Source organism: Thalia democratica, chromosome 9, assembly GCF_965202585.1.
Source record: "Thalia democratica chromosome 9, ktThaDemo2.hap1.1, whole genome shotgun sequence".
Lineage (NCBI taxonomy): Eukaryota > Metazoa > Chordata > Thaliacea > Salpida > Salpidae > Thalia > Thalia democratica.
Genome location: NC_139173.1, coordinates 27997186 through 28016897, shown reverse-complemented (window position 1 = coordinate 28016897; position 19712 = coordinate 27997186). Strand labels below are relative to the sequence as shown.

General features: G+C 27.9%; 5 protein-coding genes across 5 annotated transcripts; all 5 read left to right on the top strand.

Moving 5' to 3' along the window:
- The first annotated feature begins 1708 nt into the window (after positions 1-1708).
- Positions 1709-2086, top strand: LOC145843786 (histone H2A). Its single transcript, XM_082951013.1, has one exon. The coding sequence runs from the start codon at positions 1709-1711 to the stop codon at positions 2084-2086; it is 378 nt and encodes a 125-aa protein (XP_082807139.1).
- An 807-nt stretch (positions 2087-2893) lies between these two features.
- On the top strand, positions 2894-3304 carry LOC145844328 (histone H3-like). Its single transcript, XM_082951717.1, has one exon. The coding sequence runs from the start codon at positions 2894-2896 to the stop codon at positions 3302-3304; it is 411 nt and encodes a 136-aa protein (XP_082807843.1).
- Positions 3305-8692: 5388 nt separating this feature from the next.
- On the top strand, positions 8693-9205 carry LOC145845149 (histone H1, sperm-like). The gene has a single exon (XM_082952571.1). The coding sequence runs from the start codon at positions 8693-8695 to the stop codon at positions 9203-9205; it is 513 nt and encodes a 170-aa protein (XP_082808697.1).
- A 2531-nt stretch (positions 9206-11736) lies between these two features.
- LOC145844509 (histone H2A-like) lies at positions 11737-19297 on the top strand. The gene is made up of 2 exons (XM_082951907.1): positions 11737-11788; positions 18930-19297. The coding sequence occupies exons 1-2, from the start codon at positions 11737-11739 to the stop codon at positions 19295-19297; spliced, it is 420 nt and encodes a 139-aa protein (XP_082808033.1).
- Positions 12601-12957, top strand: LOC145844638 (histone H2B 7-like). The gene has a single exon (XM_082952038.1). The coding sequence runs from the start codon at positions 12601-12603 to the stop codon at positions 12955-12957; it is 357 nt and encodes a 118-aa protein (XP_082808164.1).
- Positions 19298-19712: the final 415 nt, after the last annotated feature.

Here is a 19712-nt window from a genome sequence, read left to right as displayed (position 1 = left end):
TTTGACCTGTTGTAACTAAAAGTTCAATTGGAAATTTCAAGTTTATTAAAGAGTAACTATTAGCTTTCTGAAAAAGTTAAAATAAGAACAACATGTAAAAAAGTGCCTATACACCCTCCCCCCCCCCCCTCTTACCCCTCACTATTTTGCAGAATTTTTTTTTACAAACATTAAGATTTTTATTAACTTTTTTTCAACTTCTAATGTTTTTTTGTTAGAGGTTTAAAATTCAATAGTTTTTAAAGGGTAACTTTTCTTTATTTAATTTTAACATGTTTTTCATTTTGATGACAGTATTTTTCACCAGAGCTTAACTTTTTTAAGTTTAGAGGTTAGGCTGTTGAACTTTTCAAGAATTTAAAAGATAATTTATAAATATGTAACCATTATAGAAGTAAAAAACTGGTTAGTTAGTTTTCATGTGGCCATAGGGGTAAAACACTTATTTTTTAATTTTAAATAAGCTTGTTATTTTAAAAGTAATAAACTAAAATTGCTTTAGTCAGCCTGAATATTTTTATGAATATTTTTAAAATTTAGTCTGCTTTAATTTATCTTGGATCATCTTGAGTTTTTAACATTTCTAAGTTATCCTGATTATGAGGCAAGGCAACCATGTTTCAAAAACTTTATCTAAAATTTTTGCATTGTTTATGATAAGTTTAAACCAAAAGTCATATAAAGTAGACTAAATTTTCCTAAAATGTTAAACTACTCTAAGTAATCAAAGTTTCTAAGTTAAGGCTATTTACTTTTTTAAATATGTGACTGTTTCAATAATACTAATTTTCTTTTAATATAAATCTAAACTACTTTTCTGTAAGAGTGAACTAGAAGTTTATAATAAACTTCATAATTATTTTTTTTCAGAACTTTACATTTAAATAAAATTTATTTAAATATTTTATTAACTTTATGATAAAAAAATCAGTTATAGTTTAGTTTATGTATGCAGATTAAAATAAAAAATCAAATTTCTTAGACTTTAATGATTTAGGGATTTTATCTTTTTTTTCAAAATATTTAATTTATGACAAGTTTTGTTCTTTTATTGTCCAGTTTTAATAGAAGAGATCTGTTAAATTTAAAAAATCATGTGAGTACATAAACTCAAGTTTAATCCTTTGCAGTAGCATAGCTTGGTTTTTTTTCTATGTTTACAATAGCTTGTAGATGATACTTCAGCATGTCCTATTTTAGGGAATTTTCAACTTAATTTACTTACCGCAAGATATTGATTTTGCGGTAATTCTTGAAGAAATTTTGCTTTTTTGAGTTCATTTGCGGCAGTCAGCTAAGAGTTTGCGGCAGTGAAGTGGGCAAAATAGTCGTTTTCAAAATTGGAGTTTTAAAAGAGATTTTATTCTAAAAAATAACGAAAACGTTATAAATACTTATTTTTTTCTTACAAAATTTCAAGGTGGTGCAGTTGCGGCAGTGCAACACCTCACGCGACGCCCCTGCGGCATATAATAGATAAAAGTGCAGTAAAATTTTAGTACTACTTTCGAATGCATATGAGTGTCTTTTCGGTATAACTTAGGCGCCTTGAGATTGAGTAAAGAAAAAAATGCAGAAGAAAAAAGAAAAATGAGAGATAATGACAAAAGTTTACTAGTGGGCGCTACTAATATTTTGTTAGCCGAGGTTCGTAACAGTTTGTATATAAAGCAAATTTTGCTATAGTTTTATCATTCATCGTAGCATCATGTCAGGACGTGGAAAGGGAGCAAAGTCTAAATCCAAGCCAAAGAGCCGTTCATCGCGCGCTGGACTTCAGTTTCCAGTCGGTCGTATTCACCGTCTACTGAGAAACGGTAATTACAGCGAACGTGTTGGTGCCGGAGCACCAGTCTACTTGGCTGCAGTATTGGAATACTTGAGCGCTGAAGTTCTCGAGTTGGCTGGAAATGCTGCTCGCGACAACAAGAAGTCTCGTATCATTCCCCGTCACCTTCAACTTGCCATCCGCAACGACGAAGAGTTGAACAAACTGTTGGGAGGAGTGACCATCGCTCAAGGAGGTGTATTGCCAAACATCCAATCTGTTCTTCTGCCAAAGAAGTCTAACGAAAAGAAAAAGTAATCAGGTTTAACAACCAGGTCCTTTTAAGGGCCACCTTTACATTGAAATATAGAATAACAGATGAATTAACATACTCTAATAAAAAACTTTAAAACATTGTTCTTACATACGTTTCAAAAATCCCTCACTAGGTTAATAACAATCACGTTAACACATATCGACAAAAAATTGATTATTTTGTATATCTTTATTCTACAACTACCTAATTTTAAGTCGCGTCAAAAAAACTTTGAAAAGATAAAATGCAATGTTACTTTAAAAAAGCTGATTACTCATACGGGATACATTTCATACATTTTAACGTTTATAGAAAAATATAAATTAAGCTATTAATCTTTTTTATGTTGGTAATATTGAAAAAATTAAATTCTAAAGCATACATATTCTAGTATATACTTAAAAATCCAGAATAGATAAAACAGATATTACAATTTCTAACTTTACTACATTCTTATTGAAATAAAAAAGTTTTCTTCGTGTTATAAATACTTTTATGATATGTAGCCTGTTTACCTATCGATAGCTACATACAGCGATAATTGGCTTAAAAGTATAAAACTTGTTTTGTTCAGCTGAAATTTATATTTAACGGTTTTTCTTGTATCACCATAAAGTACTTTAATACTTATACGATACAAAGTTTGAAACACTTAACACTTACAAGTTATGCTGCCATAACCAGTCATAACAGAATTATCAAAAATGCATAGCTCTCTGCTGACTTTAGTGGTTATATTTCGTTAACGTCCGTAACTTCCGAAATTTAGCATAAATACCCTAGATCGCTTACTAATTTATCACTTCAACATGGCCCGTACCAAGCAAACCGCCCGCAAATCAACTGGAGGAAAAGCTCCTCGCAAGCAACTTGCCACCAAGGCTGCACGCAAAAGTGCACCAGCAACTGGAGGTGTCAAGAAGCCTCATCGTTACCGCCCAGGTACCGTTGCTCTTCGTGAGATCCGTCGTTACCAAAAGTCCACTGAGCTTCTGATCCGCAAGTTGCCATTCCAACGTCTTGTGCGTGAAATCGCTCAAGATTTCAAGACTGACTTGCGTTTCCAAAGCAGTGCAGTCATGGCGCTTCAAGAAGCTGCTGAAGCTTACTTGGTCGGACTTTTCGAAGATACTAACTTGTGTGCCATCCACTCAAAGAGGGTAACCATTATGCCCAAAGACATCCAACTTGCCCGTCGTATCCGTGGTGAACGTGCTTAAATTGTTCATTATGAACAGGCTCTTATAAGAGCCACCCATACTTGAAAACTTAAGTTTGTGTGACAATTTTGTCGGATAATTTAAATTTTAAAATTTTTAGTTTTTTTTGAGAATGAAATATATTGCTTAATATTAAAAAAACAAAACAATTTTTCTAATTAATACTTTGTTTGTAATGAAGCAAAAAATTTGTTAAGCTTTAACATTATTTAATTTTTTCATAAATTTATATTTTTCTAAACTATTTTGTTAAATGAAAAAAATAAAAAGTAAATTTTATTTTTGATGTTAATCTTATATAGATAAAAATCGTCTGTTTATTTTATGCAATCAGATTAGGCTAATTTACAAAAAACAATTAAGTAAATTTTAAAAATATTTTAGAAAATTCTAACTAAAGCTGATAATATAATATCTATATGTATAAAAGTTAACACCATAATTTGAGAAAATAAAAAAAGTTTTCAAGAAAATTTAGCGGGAAATTTAAAGCAAATAAGTTGCTCCTCTTTTACTCATTATTATCATTCGCTTCAACTTCTCTCGTGAGTTAAAGCGCAACCTAAAATACTTCTCGCTATTTTAGTACAAGTCATATCAAACTTTATTCTTAGTCATTGGAGTTTTTAGTGATGAAACTTTTGACAGAACACGGATTTGAGGAAAGTACAAACGCTTTTGAACAATTTTTTAAGGCTAGATTATAATGCTAGTTTATTTTTCAATATTGCCTCATACTTTATTTCACTTTAAAATTTTTATAATTCAACTTATTTGTTTTCGTATGTTTGGTGTAAATTTTACCTAACTTGAAAACTTTTACTGATTTACAACATTTGCACAAAATAATTTTTAACGTATAATGTGAATAAATTGTAATTAAGACAAAAGTGCTTTACTTTAAGTATTTTTCAGTTGTAATAAGAACAAAAATCGTTAGATTTAGTGAAGTTTAAGTTTAATAGTTTTTGATACATTTTCAAATAAAAGTCGTTATGATTTATTAGTCTATTTATAATTTTTAGTATATCAGTAACTAAATTACTCTTGTCATTATTTCTTTCGAAAATCTTTAAGATACCTAAAAATCAAAAAATCAAGGTTTAAAAGCTATTTAATTTTTATTAAAAGTAATAAATAAATTTTTAGTTTTGAATTAAGTCCTAACTCTAGTTTCTAGATTCAAATAAATTAACTTAAGTTTAAAAAACTAATGGTTTTTTTAAAGTCTTAGCAACATTAGTATGGAGGAGGGGGGCATGAGTAGCAAAGAAGCCACAGGGGGGACTCGAGGCCATAGTTTGAAAGTTACACTAGATATTCTAGAGTAGATGATAAACAGCAAAAAAAAACGTGTTTTTTGAGAAGTCTTTTCCAACAAGGCTATAACTTTCTTTTTTTTTAAAAAGGCCTTATGATAAAGAATATCAAAAACCCTGCTCTAAATAAAATTTATATGTTACTAAATTTATTTTAAAGTTGAGTTGAAAGTATAAAATACTAACAAAAGTAAAACCAAATTAGATAAAACTAACCTAAGCCCAAATTATTAAAAGTAATATTTTTAAACCGAGACTTAAAAAGAATACAACTTAAACTTATATTTGCTACTTAAGATGTAGATTTTGATAACGTAAAACAAATTTTGCCACCAGAGTTGCTTCTAAAAACAAAAAGTGCTAAAGGCAAATAAAGTGAGAGGTGATAAAGAGTAAAAAACGAGTATTTTATACGTTTTAAATTTCCCGCTCAAAGCAGTTAACAAGCGTTTGCAATTGGTTTTTAAGAGTTTGAAAATTTGCAAGCAACTGTTATTATTTTGAACTTATACATTGTTTTAAAATTCTAACTTTTTACATCATTCACAAAAAGCTTATTTATTGTTGTTAAAATTTTAGTTTAGAGTTCACTTTATTAATTTTTTTTTATATTGCGTTTTATTATACACTTGCCTTATTTTATTTATTATGAAATAACTGATTATTGAAAAACGATTTAAAGTTTGCTAATAAATATCTATATGTTTAAATAAACTGTAATACATTAAACAAATAGATATTTTAAATTAAGTTAGGTAATTTTTAATTTAACTTTAGTGGAATACTTTGACATTTATTCAAATCTGTAAAACGCTTGTAATTTACAAGTATTTAATCTTGAAAGTTCGAGTATCTATTTCTAGTTTGCTATTTATATTTAAACTTTTGTTTAAAATGCAATAAAAATAAAGAAAGGGTTTGCTTTTTTTTCAATTTTTATACTTAAGGTTATAATTTATTTATTTTTATATTACGCCTTAAATACAATACTTTAATGTACTTATCTTATGTAAAAGTTTTATATCTAAAAAGAATATTTATACGCATCGTTTAAAGCGTTTAATTTTAAGTTGTTAAGGTAATTTTAATTAAGAAAAACTTAAACTATCTAACTTTTTTTAAAACTATAAGTTTACAGTTGCGATATTACAAACATGGCGTTTATATCCAATTATTCACTTTTCAATAACAAATGAAAAGTTTTTAATTATTATTACCAACTTTTACACAACAAATTCTAAAATTATATTTACCCAATTAGAAAAAAAATTACTATATAAAACAGTACAATTTCGTTAAACGTTGATATTTTGAAAATTATTTATAAATATTTAATGTAGCCGCACTACACAGAACTTTATTTGCAACTGCATTTAAACAAAGACCTAACTGTTAATAAAACCTCTAAGTTTATAATTGAATAGTTTGTTAAACTAGTAATAAACTTAAGTTTTTGTTGTGTAAACAAAAGTTTTATAATGTAAAACATGTGTTAATTATAAATTATGAGTATAAATAACAACTGGTTTTTACGTAAGTTTAATAATTTAATTTACTTGTACAACTCTACTCAAAAACTGCCTCTAATTAAAACGTCAGTTAAAAATAAATACAAAACATTAAAGTTATAAACACAGTTTATTGCTAACAATCTAGTTTGAATGATAAATATATTTTGTATTTATTTTCTTTAAAGTTAGGCTTTTAGAACTCATTTTATAGATAATCGCCCGCAGTTATCGAATTTTTACACCAAGGGTCGGTTTTTACACCAGGGGTCGGTAAGCTTCTTTTAGAAAATGCGCAAAGTTAAAGTTTACGATTTATATAAAAAAAAACAACTATTGCATTAAAGCAAGTTTACGCTTATTTTTAATAAATTTTCAAAATTATGCTCTTTTTCTGCTCGCAAGCCAACTGCTGCTTATTTTATGTTTAGTAGATTGAACAGTAGATTTTTTATAATTTTTATATTTTTTGATATTTTTTTTTTACTTCTACTGCATGCAAAAAATGTTTTTTATTCATTGCGACCCAAGAGTATATTTTTATTTAATTTGGCCTGTTGCAAATAAAATGCTTTATATATTTAATTAGGTTTAGTGGTAAACAGATAAATAAATACTAGAGCAGGGGTCGGCAAACTACGGCCCGCAAAGCCAAAATCTGCGGCCCGCGATGTATTGTAGCTAAAAACGTACTTTTTTTAAAATAAAAAAAAACAAAAGGTTTTGCAATAAAAACTTGTAAATAGGCGCTTAATTTAATTAATAATGTTTACTAGTGCTATTATACTGCTTTTCTTATATTATTGCTTAAAAACAGTACTTTTCTAATAACTACTATAATCAGTTATAAATAACTGCGGCCCTCGAAGACTTTTTTTCTAAGCTGTGCGGCCCGCGAGCAAATTTTTCTGAGAAAACTGGCCCGCGAGTTACAAATGGCTGCCGACCCTCTGTACTAAAGTATAATTGTTTTTAAATATTAAATTTTTTAAATAAAGAATGCTGGTGAAGAAAATTTAGTTTTTAAAATATTTTTTATCAAAAGTTGTGCTTTATTACTTCTTAAGTTTTTTAGACAAAAACAAAAATTCTTGTTATTATGTGAGTAAATTGAAAATTAATAAAAATATATAACTAAACTTGTGGTGAAATGTTTATGAAAAGCAATAATGAATTGCTCAAAGAACTTAATTGTTCATTGGACAAGTCAGCGGTGTATGACTCGATAACCTAAAGGGTTTTTGTACACCAAGTCATTAGACAAAAACTCCTGAGTGTTTTTTTCATAAACAATGAGTATTGTTTACGAAACTGTAGAGCCACATAGTTGGTAATTTGGATTTTAAAAGTTTTTTTTTACTTCATTTTAAACTTCTTTTAACAGTAGGTAGAAAATGTTTTATAAAAACTTTTTTACTTAACTATTTAACAAAAAACTAATAAAACTGAAAAATTTGTAATACAATTAATCAGTCTTAAAGGTAGAAAAGTTTGAAAAGAGTAGTAGTGTTAACTTAATTTTTCAATTCGTTTATCGTATAGGAAGTTTAACTGCGAATAAAAGCACAGTCTTAACTCATTTTATGCTTTTAGAAAACAATATAAGCTTTTTTTTTGTTTTATTTTTCAGCACTTTAACTAGATCATGTAGTTATAATATTTGTTATAAAATGGTTAAATTTTGATCGTAGCCTTGATTTACAATATTGTTAAAGGTTTGTTATATTCTTAAATTAAAAAAGAAGCTTATTACAAATTGAGCTTATTTATACATTTGTTAAGTATTTGTCAAAAACTACACTTACAAGACTATGAAAAACGGAAATGTGTAACTTTAACTTTGAGTTTTGAAACAGAGCCTGAAAATATTGAAAATTTCTAATTTTTAAATAAACTTAGTGTAAAAAAATATTCAGTTAATTTCAGAACATTGAAACTTAAAAAAGTGACAATAGAAAATTTTTGTTAAACCTTAATTTTTTTTTGAAAAAAAACATTAGTTTAGAATTTTAACATAGTTTAAACACTTGTTTTTGAAAGTAAGTTAAAAATTTTAGTTATCTTGATTAAGCTGTTATGTTCACAGTGAAAAATTTATATTTACTTATATAATGTATATTTTTCGAATGGAAAACATCTTAACAATCTGTAATATACCTTATTAAGCTTGCCTAATCACTGGAAGTAAACAAATTATGCACCTTAAAACGAGCATGCAAAGCATTTAAAAACTACTTTTTCAATAAAGGGTCAGTAAGTTTGACTTAAAGATTAGCATCTAAAACAAACAGTTATGACACTATAATTTTGCACATAGACTGATAAAGTTCTTTTCTTGAAAACAATGAGGCAATTTCAGTTAAGTTTAGTTTTAAGTTTTGATTATTTTAGTTTGAAAACAACGTTTTAATATATGCGAAGTTGTATACAATGCTGACTTACTAATAACCGTGATCCACAAGGTGCCGTAGCAGAGCTCTATTCGCTTAAGTTCGTAACGAAGAAAATAAAAATAGAATGCTTACATAAAATTTATTCACTATTCAAAAGTATCCGCAACCATGGCACCCGAAAAGAAATCCGCACCAGCAAAAGCACCTGAGCACCCAACCTACAAGGTGATGATCATGGCAGCCTGCAATGCCTTGAAGACCCGCAAGGGAGCTTCGTCGCAAGCTATGTGCAAGTATGTTGAAGCCAACTACAAGGTCAAAGACGGCTTCAAAACCCACTACAAAGTGGCTTTGAAGAAACTCGTTGCTGACGGTACCGTCGTCAGAATGAGTGGCGCTGGTGCATCTGGTTCCTTCAAACCTGGAAAGGTTGAGGCACCGAAGAAGCCAGCAAAGAAAGCAGCTCTAAAGAAGGCCGCACCTAAAAAGAAGGCAGCACCTAAAAAGCCTGTCAAGAAAGCAGCGACCAAAAAAGTAGCTGCTAAGAAGCCAGCCAAAAAGGCAGCAAAGAAACCAGCTGCTAAAAAAGCTTCGCCAAAGAAGGTAGCAAAGAAGGCCCCCGCCAAAGCTAAGAAAGTTGCTAAGAAGCCAGCAGCCAAGAAGGCCCCAAAGAAGAAATAAACGTTGTTGTAACAAACAGGCATTTTTAAATGCCACCTTTTAATTCATAATTTTATTAATCATTTGGTAGCGCCAAGCATAAACTAACTTTTAAAATTATACCGGTTAGAAATTTCAAGAAACGTTGGTGTCAAATTAGTTGCGACGCAGATATCCCTATAAAGTCTTTTATAAAACTAAACAACAATTTAGAAAAACTTATTTTTTCTATTCATCAAAACATTTACAACCTCGATACATATAACAAACATTTTGTTAGATATATTTAGTTCAATTTCTACCACGTTCGTTTTTTTTTTTTTCAATTTTTTAAATAGTGCCAAGATAGACTTATTCAAATTAAATGTTTAAAATGATACCTTTAAAGTATATATTTAAATATATTATTGGCAAGTTAGTTAAGGAGCGGACAATGTTATACAAATTGCATGTTTCACAAAGTATTTACTTTCCGGAATACTTGTATAATTTTATCAATCAGAATTTTATACGTAAAGCAAATATTTTGAAAATATTTATTGTATCACTGAAATGTTCATATAAACTGTATTAGTAAACGTAAGTTATAAAACAAAACAATTTAAACTTTATATGCGTAGCGCAAAATTTTTTTTGTTAGATTATAGCATATATCAATTTAATTAATTGATAATTTTACAAAAAAAACTTTACAAGAAAAATTATTTTCAAGATAAAAAAAAAGCGTTGAAAATGACAAATGCTCGCATAAAAGTTTACGCGGGAAATTTCAAAAATTAAAAATACTCCTTTTTTTTTTCTTAAATTTATCTCACTTTATTTCACCTTGGGCGACTCTCTCGTGAAATCATTGATTTTTATAACCCGTTTGTTGCTTAAAACTATTTTGAATTTGTTTCTCTAAAACAAGTGTTGGCTTTGTTTTAAACTTTGTCTATAACAATACTTTCTTCTAAAATAACGCATTATATAAAAGATACATGTAGTAATGTAGTTAAAACAAAGTGAACACAATATTATAAAGTAACGGTGTAACTTTTTTGCTGAGCATAGTGTTTCTTCCAAAAAATTCGTTGTAAATTATAAAGCGAAGTATTACAAGTTTGTGTTCTTAAGCTTTCATTCATACTTTTCTAAATTAAAGTGAGCATTCGCAAACATTTGAATTGTTTAATTTTGTAATTTTAAGTTTTTTTGAAGTTACACAACTTTTTCAGCTTTTTACTGAATTTAAAAAAGGTTTGTTTATCGTATTTGACTCAAAGTATATTATTAACAAACTTATAAGTTAAATATAATAATTTTCATATAAAAAAAGCAACATAAAAGTTTAAACGAGATACTTTTAGTTTAAATGCCTGTAACTGGTATTTATTAGAATAAATATTACAAATCCTTTATTATTACATGTTATGAAGTTTTTTAAAACTATTAAAAAGTGTTTGAAATACTAGTTGGGAGCTTTAAGTTAATATTGTTAAAAAAACTAAGTTAGTAAATTTACTTAAAAGTCTTTAATAATAAAATATTACTAAATTAACTTTTTTGAAAGCTGTTCTTTTCAGCTAGTATAACTAAAATTACTATGAGTGGTTACATGACTATTCAAATTCGGACAACTCAAATTCCGACAATTCAAATTCTTAAAAAAATATTAAAAGGACTATATCTCAATAAGTAATATAAATTTGAAAAAAATAAAAAATACATATGTAAATCTTAATAATATCTGAAGCCACTTTTTTTCTTTTTTTCAAAATCTAAAATACTTTTCAAGATATTTTAAAAATACTAAAAATAACTATGTTTTTTACTTAATATAAACCATATCTCAAAAAATATTTAATGTTTTGCAAAAAGAAAAAAATGGCCTGTAGATATTAATATAATTTACATATGCATTTTTTATTTAAGTCAAATACACATTACTTTTTTACTTTTAGTTGTTTTAATCTTTTATTAAGAATTGGAATTGTCGGAATTTGAATTGTCCGAATTTGAATAGTCGTGCACCCAACTAAAATTACTATGAGTCCATTAGAAACTTAGATTTTGTCATTAATTAACTAATTTTAAACCTACATAAAAGTGGAATAAACAAAAAATGTATAAAATAATTAATCCTAGGCCTTTGAGTACGACAAACCTTCCGGTTATCGAGTCGCACAACACTTGGGTGCAGTTTAAGGTCTTGTCCAGGTAATACATTTATTATCAGAAAATCATTCTACATAAAATTATAAACCATCAGAAAACTATTATTTTATTAAAACAAAGCAATAAAAGCTAACAGAAAAAGTTAAAAAAAAAAAAAGGTTTGCTAAAAAGTTTGGGCAGCAAGTTATTAATGTTTACAATCGGCTCTTTTATTTCTCCGACTTGATTGTGTGTTTTGCAGTTGTATTTATGGAAGAGAGAGAACTTTGTTTTTCTCTCGTTTTTCTACATATATTGAACACTAGGTGAACCATCTACATTTCTACGCGGTTCGTAACGCTCGGTACTGTGTATAAATAGCCTTGCTTGAGCAGTAACTACATTCATTTAACAACATGTCTGGTCGTGGTAAAGGAGGAAAAGGTTTAGGAAAAGGAGGCGCCAAACGTCATCGCAAAGTCCTTCGTGATAACATCCAGGGCATCACCAAGCCCGCCATTCGCCGATTGGCTCGTCGAGGCGGTGTCAAGCGTATTTCAGGCTTGATCTACGAAGAAACTCGTGGTGTGCTGAAAGTATTCTTGGAAAACGTTGTTCGTGATGCAGTCACTTACACCGAGCATGCCAAACGTAAGACTGTCACCGCTTTGGATGTTGTATACGCATTGAAGCGTCAAGGACGTACTTTGTACGGATTCGGAGGTTAATAAAATCATACAACTCGGCTCTTTTAAGAGCCACCCATTCTTGCATTTTTAAGTAGTACAATATTCAATTATTTGTATTCACTAATAAAATGCTCATTATACTGAAACGTAAAGCGCTTTTTATTCATATTTATTATACAATTTACTTTTGAAGATGTCGCAATTTTTTTGTCACCGAAACCTGGTTGGAAATAAAATATTTAATTAGCACATACTTATATATGCAATTTAATATAAAAACTTATTGAACCATTAGTTATTAGTAACGAGTTATTTTCATGTTATATACTAAAAAATCGTTTTACTTTGTCAATTTTCCAAAAAAATTAAGTTGTTAGTTATTTTATTACTAAATTAAAAAAAAATCATATTTAAGTATTCATATAATTTTTCGAGAGATATCTCATTAATTCTGCAATACAAACAAAGAGAGAGAAAAAAATAAACGAGAGAACAAACATTATCACAAGAGAGCGCTGTTTACTTCTCCTAGCCGAGGTTCGTAACTGCACTATATGTAACAAAACTTCCCATGTAGTTTATTCATTCACAATGGCAGCATCCAAAGGTAGCAAGAAAGCAGTAAAGAACGTCCCAGCTGACGGCAAGAAGAAGCGCAGGGCTCGTCGCAAGGAAAGCTTCAGCATCTACGTGTACAAAGTGCTCAAGCAAGTACACCCCGATACTGGAATTTCCAGCAAGGCTATGAGCATCATGAACTCTTTCGTCAACGACATCTTCGAGCGCATTGCCGCCGAAGCTTCACGTTTGGCTCACTACAACAAGCGTTCAACCATCAGCAGTCGCGAGATTCAAACTGCAGTTCGTCTGTTGTTGCCCGGTGAGTTGGCTAAACACGCCGTCTCTGAAGGTACCAAAGCAGTCACCAAGTACACCAGCTCCAAATAAATGGATTATTACAAACCAGGCTCTTTTAAGAGCCACCTATATTGTAATGAGTAAAAGATTTAATATATAAACGCTTCGATTCCTTAGCTAAAATTTATTCCAATATACAGTTTGCTAAAAATAAAAACATAACATTTTAGTCAAGTTATCTATTTATAATAATTTTAAAAACCACATTAACCAAGTGATACTCTATTGTTTATCGGATACTGTATACTTTTATACAGTTAAAGTTCATAAGGTTAAGAAGTTAATATATAAAAAATATAGTTGGAAAATCAGACTCAGCCAACTTAAACAAAATTGCAGTAGTCGTACAAACTTTAGCTAGAATTGATATTTAAAATTTTTTCAACATTCAAAAAACACTTAAGAAAATTACAAACGATTGTTAACTGCTTTGAGCGGGAAATTTTAAAACGTATAAAATACTCGTTTTTTACTCTTTATTATCTTTCGCTCTTCGTTTCACAACACTTTTGAATTAAAGCGCAGCTCACAAAACTTCTCGTTTTTTCGGATGTTGCGTTTAGTTTTAAACTTAATTCTGTATCGTCGAAAGTTTTTATATAGAATTTTTTAAAACACAACTTTTAAGTTTTTAGGGAATTTTAAAACCTTTTTTTTCAAGCTCTAGTTTGATATACTTTGAAACTAGTTTGTTTTGTATAAAATTTCTTATAACGTTAACCAAATATACTTAATTTAAAAAGATGAAAATGCGTCGCTTTATTTTCTGCTTATTTAAAGTTATCATTTCTATTAACTTTTAATTTACTTAACTTTTGTTTCAGTTCACCATGACTACATTTATACCTTAACATAAAGTGATCAATTGTTAATCAAACATAACTAATAGTTAAAGATGTATTGTTAGTTTATGTAAAAGAAATATATACAGGTAGCTTCGTTTATTTTTATTATTATAAATATTTTTTGTATTGTCGTTTTGGGTAAGATATATAAATTTTTGATACAAAAAAATGAAATTTTGTAAGTCGATAAAATAAGTGCTTTGTAGATTGAAAACTTTACTTTTTAAAGTTATGATGAACGAATAAATTGAAAGTTTCCTTTTCGGTTTAATATGTATTATTTATTTGATTCAATCTTAAAACATAAACAAAGTTTAATGTTTTCAAAGAAAAAAAAAGCTTGTAATGAACAAATCAAACACCAATCCTTTAAAATATTAATAAAAGATATATTGATGGATCAAAATCGTAAAAACAACAAGGAATTAATTTCAAAGTGTCTTTCAAATGGTAAGTCACTAAAAGATTAGATATCATGTTTCTTAGTTGCTCCTAAAAACACAAGTGCTAAAGGCAAATAAAGTGAGAGATAATAAAGAGTAAAAAACGATTAATTTATACGTTTCAAAATTTCCCGCTCAGAGCAGTTAACAACCGTTTGTAATTTTTCATTAAATTTCTGTTGGTTTATACTTAAAACCGCCAACTTTCGTTGATTTTAATTTATAACGCTTGTAGTTTTAAAAGCAATAATTATTTTCAACTACTAACAAACTTTTTTTATTAAAAACTTTATTGTTTCTCTATTTATTTTAAATAGCATTTTAATGATTTTATAAGTTTATATACAATAACATGAAATAAATAAAATTTATTTTTTTAGAAAAACTAATGACAATTTTCGGTTTTTCATTCTTCTTTTAATATTTCTAGTAATAAGTATAAAACACTTTATCTTTTTATTTCTACTTAAAGCTCTATTTGAAAATGCAATATTTTAAAATTTTAATTTTTAAAGTACTATAAGTATTTTGAGAAATTTTATCTTCCTTCTGGATAACATTTCAATATAAGTGTTGATTCAGTAGCAGAGGTTTTCTTTTTCGTATTCGAACTTCCTTTTAACGTTGAGGTTTTATTTATTTTACTTCTAATTTTTCACTTAATCAAAAATTTTATAGCCCAAATGACTTGAAATTAAAAATAATACTATACTACTTTCTAAAAATCGTTTTTTTTTTAATTTACATAGAAATTTATTAAGTAAGTGCTAAATTTATTGCTATTTTTTTAAATGATAAAAATAACAAACAATGCTATGAAGATTTTTTAACATATTTTTATGTTAAGTAAAACTGTTCAAATAAAACAAGTTACATTTGTTTGAATGCTTATAAAGCAGCATTTTTATTTGTTGTTATGTTGTGTTACATACTTATCATGGTTTTAGGATAATATGCTTTGTTGTCTTAAGTTCTAAGATACTCATCAGTGTTCTTAAGTATCATTTGTGTTCAGTTGTTGTTTTAAGCACCTTGCTGCAATTAGCGCTTGTTCGTCGCATTTTTAATTTACCTAAATAAAATGTACCGCATTAGAACTTTTTTTAAGAAATAGATGATTGTCTATTATCAACTATAATTACAAATCAGCAAAGCCCTTACAATTTGCTAAAAATAATAGCTTATGAAAACCAGGAAAAAATTAAAAAGGATATTCGTAAATTATTGTTGTTTAGGTAATCATATCGTTTTATCTTAACAATGATATAAAAGTGTCTCAAAAAATGTTAATATCGTCTATTTAAGTCCATAATGATTTAATAAACTGAACAATTCTAATGCTAGTTTTTCAAGAAAAATTTCCTACAAAACAATAATAAATAAATTAAGAAACTCTTCATAGTTAAGAGGACAAACAAAAATATCAACAGTTAAAGTCTAAATGTCAAGAAAAGAGCGTTTGCTGAATATTATTCAAGTTTTCGACGTAAAGTTTAGTTCTTTTAATTGTTAGGCGACATTAAACTTGTCCTAGACGAGGCATTAAACTGTACCCAGGGTGAATAACTGGATAATCAAATTTTTTTTTTTACACCAGGTCCTTAGATCAATCTTTCTGAGCAATTTTATTTTTGTCCTTCAATAAAGAATTCAATCAAACACCACAAAATATTTAAATACTTATTACAAGAAAGATTTTTTATAATTTATACAAAAAAAACATGTATTAAGAAAAAAAAAGCAAAAATGTTATATATCTCAAATAAATAATACTTCAAAACTTTCTAAAGAATTAGGATAGAAAAAAAAATTGTAGTTAGCTCAACGAAGTCGATTTTGATTTGGTTTACGTTAATAGTAAAATACTAATCTGACTTATGTAAAAATTCTTACAATTGTTATCCTAAATTTTTTACCGCCAGATGGCTTAGCTATGTTTACGAGGTAAGTAAAGTAGACTACCGCTAAAGTACGCACTTTTTTTGGTACGCACCCCGCCTTAAGTACGCATTTATCCAGAAAGACAACATCGAGAATTCATTCTCATTTCAGCACTGAAAATCCTAAGAAGGTCCCTCATATTATCACGGGAGACATATGTTGACTTTGGTGGTGCAACTTTACCTTTATCTTTAGACTTGTTCCATAAATTCATTTTCTAACGCTTTCTATCCATTTTTCTAAATTTTTCTAAAATTTCTAAATTTTTTTTTATTCAAAAACTTTCAGAATATCTGCAAAAGAAAGGCTAATTTTAATGTGACATGATATAAAACTAGTTAACCACAAAAACTAGTTAAAAATTGTATAAAGTCAAAATAAACATATAAAAAGAAACAACAGCAACAAAATACTAAAGTTAAAAAAATTAATGAGCATCTTATCATTGTGCACTTATACTATAAATGTTTCTACTCATATAAATTTTTTTACAAAAACAGTCCTAAAACGTTTTTCTTTCAAATAAAAAAAATCAAACACTTTTTAGCTAATGGAAAATTTTAGTAAATATGTTACTTTCTAAATTAAATGTTTAATAAATATCTCAGCTATAAAAAACAAAACTAGGTTTATTCTAAACCGAAACAATTTAGCAAATAACAGAAAAATAGTTTTAAGAAAGAAAACAAACAACTAAATTTCAAATTATACTATGTCGTCAAAAAGTACGCACTACTCGTGCTAAGTACGCACTTTTTGGTCGGGTTCAATTTGCGTACTTAGCGGTAGTCTACTGTAGTTTCAAGCGAGAACTTTTCTTTCATCTGTAACATTTGTGACTGTATTTAGTATTTAAAAAACTCACCAGCGAGAAAATTTAAATAAATAAAAAGCCTTAATTGCTTACTAGTAATATTTTTATAAATTTCTTCGACTCTACTTCTTAAATAAGCAAACTATGTTTGTCAGAAGGCTGTAATTAAAGATTTATTAGTTTTTTTTTTATAAGTAAGTTCAAATTTTTGAACAGAACTTCTTATATCTTTTCGCGTTGTAGATAAAAAATATTTACAAGTTATAAAAATTTTACTAAAAGTAACGCTTATAAAAAATGTTAATAACTTTCGATAAAATTATGTCAACAAACTGTACAATATATTTAAGTTTTATGTTAATGCATTTAACTTTGATGCAAGAACAAAAAGATGAAATTTTGAACCAAACATAATGTAAGCTTAAAACTTTCGTTTTATTTTTTAAAGAAAAAGTTTATTTTTGTACGTAACTAAAAACATTCAAACATAAAAATTTTTATTTTGTTTTTACTAAGAAACTTTACAAAAGTTTTATATGGAAGAAAATAACTGTAGTTCAACTTGTAGTCTTTTGTATGATCGATAATTTATATTTATTAACTTATCAATAAAATCTCAAACACCCGTAACTCTTTCTCGCGCTTTTTGATGACTTCATACTGTTTTATGAACTAGTGTGAGTTAATAATGTGTGGTTTAAACGTTTTGTGTTTATGAAGTTAACTTTTAAAGATATCGAAGCAGCCAAGTTTAAATTTGACAACATGTTTAAAAACTAATGCGGCTTACCGCATTGCTTTTATGCGTATAATACAAAAACGGGAGATAAAAAAAGAGTAAAAATTGAGTTTTAACTGTTAAAATTTTGCCGCTCTTTCAAAGTTAGCTGTTCAATTATTTGCATTATTTCGACGTTTTTTAACTGTTTACCTGTTTTAATTTATTTAAATAGTATATATTAGTTTAGAAATTGCACTTAACATCTTTTACTAAATTTTTTGTCACAACTTACTTTAGTTTTTGTAAATGATCACTTTGAGTTAGCACAAAAAAAATATTTACACATTTGTAAACACTGAAAATAATACAACTACTATATTTTAAAATCTATTGAAATTAAAATTAGTTTTATTTACATTTCAATTAAAACATTGCTAAAAACTCTGTAAAATTTAAATAAGTTAGAAACGTTTTTTGATTTGGAAAGAACTAGATTAAATAATAATCATTTTACCAATAAAAAAAAACTATTTGTTTTATTAAAAAGCTAAATGATTAATGAAATATCATTATTAACATATATAATCATTTGATTATTAACATTAAATATCATTGAAATAATCATTAATAAACATATATATATAACTCATAATGTTTATAATACAAAAAAACAACTAGTTTTCAAATTGTTTACTTAGTTTCGATGCTTTATGCATCTCCTCAGAACGATAATAAAGAACAAAGTAAGATTTTTAAAGAATAAAACAAAAAAACACATTGTGACGTTTCAACTAAAATTGAATAATTTTAGTTAGCCTATTTTAAAAACAACTTATGTACAAGTTAGCTTATCTTTGCTTTGTTTGTTCTTGTTTTTAGATTTATTTTGTTTTTAATCGAAGTTCATTGTTTTTTTGATAATAACTCATAATATATGTATAACTCATAATATATGTAACAATATTGTAAAAAAAAAATCTAGAATCCATTTCATTCCCTACTTAAAAATTTGTTACTTGATATTAAAACAACATATAAAAATTTAGAAAAAAAAGCTTATTGAGAAACGAAAAAGGAAAAGAAGAGAACATTTTTTCTTGACTTCTTCCTTAAAATGAGAGAACATACTCTCTCATCACTAACAGGCGCTACTTACATTTTATTAGCCGAGGTTCGTAACGACTAGTTTATATACCTAGTTCTGCCCTATTTATTCATTCATCGAAGCATCATGTCAGGACGTGGAAAGGGAGCAAAGTCTAAATCCAAGCCAAAGAGCCGTTCATCGCGCGCTGGACTTCAGTTTCCAGTCGGACGTATTCACCGTCTGCTGAGAAACGGTAACTACAGCGAACGTGTTGGTGCCGGAGCACCAGTCTACTTGGCTGCAGTATTGGAATATTTGAGCGCTGAAGTACTCGAGTTGGCCGGAAATGCTGCTCGTGACAACAAGAAGTCTCGTATCATTCCCCGTCACCTTCAACTTGCCATCCGCAATGACGAAGAGTTGAACAAACTGTTGGGAGGAGTTACCATCGCTCAAGGAGGTGTATTGCCAAATATCCAATCTGTTCTTCTGCCAAAGAAGACCGCAAAGAAAGCTTAAGTATCTCTACTACTAAAGCAGGTCCTTTTAAGGACCACCTAGTAAGAATAATTTAAATAAAGTCACTACTTTTTATACTTATGAGGATAAAATTACTTCAATTCAAAACTGTTATTAATGAATAAGGTTTTTTTAAGATTGATAAAAGTTTTTTTCTTAATTTATAATACTTATTTATTATTAGGTTTTTAGAAATTATAGCAGAAAACGACAAATCTTTAACAATTAGAAAATTAAAATCAATTGTGCACTAACCAACTCAAAAAATAGTTGAGACATTTTAGTACTTTTAAAACAATCAGTATTTACTAATGTAACATGTAATCTATCGAGGTATTAGAGAAATATAAATATGCGTATATTTTGAGCGAGAATTTTTAAATATGTCAAATACTCGTCTTTAGCTCTTAAAGTT

Coding starts and splice junctions, on each gene's coding strand:
- LOC145845149 (XM_082952571.1), top strand. CDS start 8,693: ATGGCACCCGAAAAGAAATCCGCACCAGCAAAAGCACCTGAGCACCCA.
- LOC145844638 (XM_082952038.1), top strand. CDS start 12,601: ATGGCAGCATCCAAAGGTAGCAAGAAAGCAGTAAAGAACGTCCCAGCT.
- LOC145844328 (XM_082951717.1), top strand. CDS start 2,894: ATGGCCCGTACCAAGCAAACCGCCCGCAAATCAACTGGAGGAAAAGCT.
- LOC145843786 (XM_082951013.1), top strand. CDS start 1,709: ATGTCAGGACGTGGAAAGGGAGCAAAGTCTAAATCCAAGCCAAAGAGC.
- LOC145844509 (XM_082951907.1), top strand. CDS start 11,737: ATGTCTGGTCGTGGTAAAGGAGGAAAAGGTTTAGGAAAAGGAGGCGCC. Junction 11,789..18,929: donor AGGAAAAGGAGGCGCCAAAC/GTCATCGCAAAG, acceptor GCATCATGTCAG/GACGTGGAAAGGGAGCAAAG.